Source organism: Choloepus didactylus, chromosome 5 (assembly GCF_015220235.1).
Source record: "Choloepus didactylus isolate mChoDid1 chromosome 5, mChoDid1.pri, whole genome shotgun sequence".
Lineage (NCBI taxonomy): Eukaryota > Metazoa > Chordata > Mammalia > Pilosa > Megalonychidae > Choloepus > Choloepus didactylus.
In genome coordinates, this window is record NC_051311.1 from 46,749,099 (window position 1) to 46,752,409 (window position 3,311).

The 3,311-nt window shown below is 42.6% G+C and overlaps 1 protein-coding gene across 1 annotated transcript; it reads left to right on the forward strand.

The window, feature by feature from the left end:
- Positions 1-378: 378 nt before the first annotated feature.
- LOC119535137 (olfactory receptor 2F1-like) lies at positions 379-1,320 on the forward strand. Its single transcript, XM_037837618.1, has one exon. The coding sequence runs from the start codon at positions 379-381 to the stop codon at positions 1,318-1,320; it is 942 nt and encodes a 313-aa protein (XP_037693546.1).
- The last annotated feature ends 1,991 nt before the right edge of the window (positions 1,321-3,311 follow it).

Below are 3,311 nucleotides of genomic sequence, written 5' to 3' on the forward strand. Positions count from 1 at the left end.
CCAAGTCTTGACAACCATGGAATAACATTCACCTTTTTTCTCTTTTTTCTGCATTGATAGATTATCTCTAATATAATTATAATGGTGCTGTGCCCTAGACATTAAAAGATGACCAAAGTGGAGACTTCATCCTTGAGAATCTCAGAGTTTAGGGGTAAGAAGCCCAAAATTCTTTGTTCTAATGTCTTCATTTGCGTGCTCCCAAACTACTTAGGTTAAGGAACCTAAAGGGTATGTCCAATTTTAGCTCCAGTCCTAACTCATCCTAACTCATAGCTTAATCCAAGGGCCCTGGTTTAGTCAGAGACTCCTAAAGTGTGTTCTTTACTTCCCCTTTCCAACTTTTCTCCTCCCATGGTAGATTCACCTGCCTCCTCCATGAGGAAGGACAACCTAACTTGGGTGAGGGAGTTTGTCCTAATGGGCCTCTCCAGTGACAGGCAGACACAGGTTGGGCTTTTTCTCCTTTTTGGTGCTGCCTACCTGCTCATCTTGCTGGGCAACGGGCTCATCATCCTCCTGATTGGGCTGGATATACAACTTCACCTGCCCATGTACTTCTTCCTCTGCAACCTCTCAGTCGTGGACATTTGCTACACCTCCAGCGGGGTCCCCCAGATGCTGGTGCACTTCCTGCTGGAGAAGAAGACCATCTCCTTCACCCAGTGTGGAGTCCAGCTCTTTTTCTGTCTGGCCTATGGGGGAACTGAGTTCCTACTGCTGGCTGCAATGGCCTATGACCGCTATGTGGCCATCTGTGACCCCCTACATTATGTAGCAGTGATGAACCCAAGGCTCTGTGTGGCCCTGACAACCATGTGTTGGCTTGTGGCCCTGGCAAACTCAACTGTGGAGACAGTAGTCACCATGAGCCTGCCCACTTGTGGGAAAAATGTGCTGAATCATGTGAGCTGCGAGATTCTGGCACTGGTGAGATTAGCCTGTGTGGACACCACCCTCAATCATGTGGTCATAGTGGCCTCCAGCATAGTGGTGCTGCTGGTGCCCTGCTGCCTGGTCTCACTCTCCTACTGCTACATTGTGGCTGCCATCTTGCAGATCCGCTCCACCCAGGGACGCCGCAAAGCCTTTGGAACCTGTGCCTCCCACCTCACTGTGGTCTCCATGTCTTATGGGATGGCCCTAGTCACCTATTTGCAGCCCCACTCCACAGCCTCGGCAGAGCAGGACAAGGTGGTCATGGTCTTTTATGCGGTGGTGACACCCTTGCTGAATCCTTTCATTTACTGTCTGCGGAACAAGGATATGAAGGCTGCTCTGAGTCGAGTTCTAAACAGGAGCTCTGAATTAAAGCATTAGAAGGTGATTTGTATAATGATAGGGCTCACTCTGAAAGCAATGGGCTTTGGAGCTTGTCCTCTCACATACTGTGGAGGGAATGGGGGGTGGATGTGTGTGAAAAGAGAAGGCTTGGGGACCATTATCTCTTTTGAGATAATGGGAAAATGAGTTTTATTGTTTTTGGTCCCTGCCTTATTCGAAAAAATTGTGAAATTGAAAAATGTAGAAATATGCAAAGCCATACAGAAAGAAAAAGAAATGATATATTGATGTATCAGAATTAGAAAGGAAGATAAACTCACGGGTCAGGTCAGTGCACAAAATTCATGCCATGAAAATCTCTTTCCTTACTAAATTCTGCAAATGTATGTCCAAGCGTTCCTGCAATCAGTGAGAAAAGGGGGAAAAAGGCTATAAGTTACAAATCCACCATACCCATAGATCAAACAGGCCTTAGGCCAGAGTTGCAAAAATCACCCATGTGACTCACAACTGTTCCAGCTCAGCTTCTAAGGGTGGGGAATTCACACAGGGGTTGGGAGCCAAAGGGATTGTAATGATCCGTGCAGCTCAGGTGAGTCGGACTGGTCCATGTGGGGTCACAGGGACACTGGTTTGCATATTTCCCTTTCAAGCCTGTGGTAGTGGCAAATGGCTGGCTAAGAATTCAGGGGTTTGGGATCTCAAACAAATATCTTTCTGAACACTTAGGTATAAGGATATCCCCTAGAGAAAACTAAGGAGTGCATTCGGGACTCATGCTTGACCAGAAGATCACACCACATATTATCATAGGTGAGCTGTTTCAAAGTAGAAAAGAGACAAAATTCTCCACTGACATTAATTTTACTCTATTCTTTTAACATGCAAATGAAGGATTGAAAATCTAAACATTCTAAACCATAAAGTAAAGTCATGATAATTTTATCTCGAAAAAATGGTAAAACAACTTTTACAAATCAAATTGAGGCACCACTTATCTATTACCCTTTGTCTTGCCCACAAAACAGAAAATCATAAAACAATTCAAACATTTCCTGAATCTTTGGAGAAAATGCCAAATGTTTAAAGTAATTGGGCACCTTTTTAAATTCCCAGCAAAACTTTTTAACTCTCATTTTTAGACCTGTATCTACTACTAATTTTTCTTCCCAAACTAGCAAATTATCTTTTCCTTTCTCTATTCCACGTTTAGGTTGTTATTCCCCTTTGCCCAGTGTCTGCAATTTGTACAGCAGAGAAAACTCAGCAGTAAGAATTCTTCCTCCATAAATAGTGAGGGAGAACAAATCCCAAGCATTTATAATTTGGTATTTGTTCTTCTATCCTCATCACACATCTATGGAACATCTAGCTTTGAGCAGTGTAACATCTTTATGTACTTTTGAACATAAACTGAATTTTAAATGGTCATGAAAAAAATTGTATGAGCAAACTTATTGTGTGAGTTTTTTTAAATAAAACTAGCTAAAAGTTAGATATGTCAACCAAAAGCAAAAACCTTAGTTTTATACTGTTTGATCTATAATCCTTCTTCATTATATAGCTATAAAGTAGGGACAATGATCTATGAAGACAACTTCTACTCATAATAGTAAAAACAAACTTCAGTATGTAAAACTGTACTGTTGGGAATTAAATTATGTCCCCCATAAATGACATGTTCAAAGTCCTAAGCCCAGGTCCTGGGGGTGTGAGCCCATTCATAAATAGGGCCTTTGAAGATGCTATTATTATTTTAGGTGTGGCCAAACTGAATGAGATCAGGCCTTAAACCAACACAGCTGAAGTCCTCATAAGCCAAGGAAACTGGACACGGAAGAAGCCAGAAGTCAGCAGAAACCAGAGCAGCAGACAGAAGGAGAGAGAGAGATCACCATATTGACAGAGGATTGCCAGAATGCCACGAACTGGAGGAGAAAGCAAGCCCTGTCAATACCTTGATATTGGGCTTCTAGACTCCAAAACCATGAGACAATTAATTCCTGTTGTTTCAGCCATATACTGTG

Bases quoted from the DNA above. Each gene is read 5' to 3' on its own strand.
- LOC119535137 (XM_037837618.1), top strand. From the start codon at position 379: ATGAGGAAGGACAACCTAACTTGGGTGAGGGAGTTTGTCCTAATGGGC.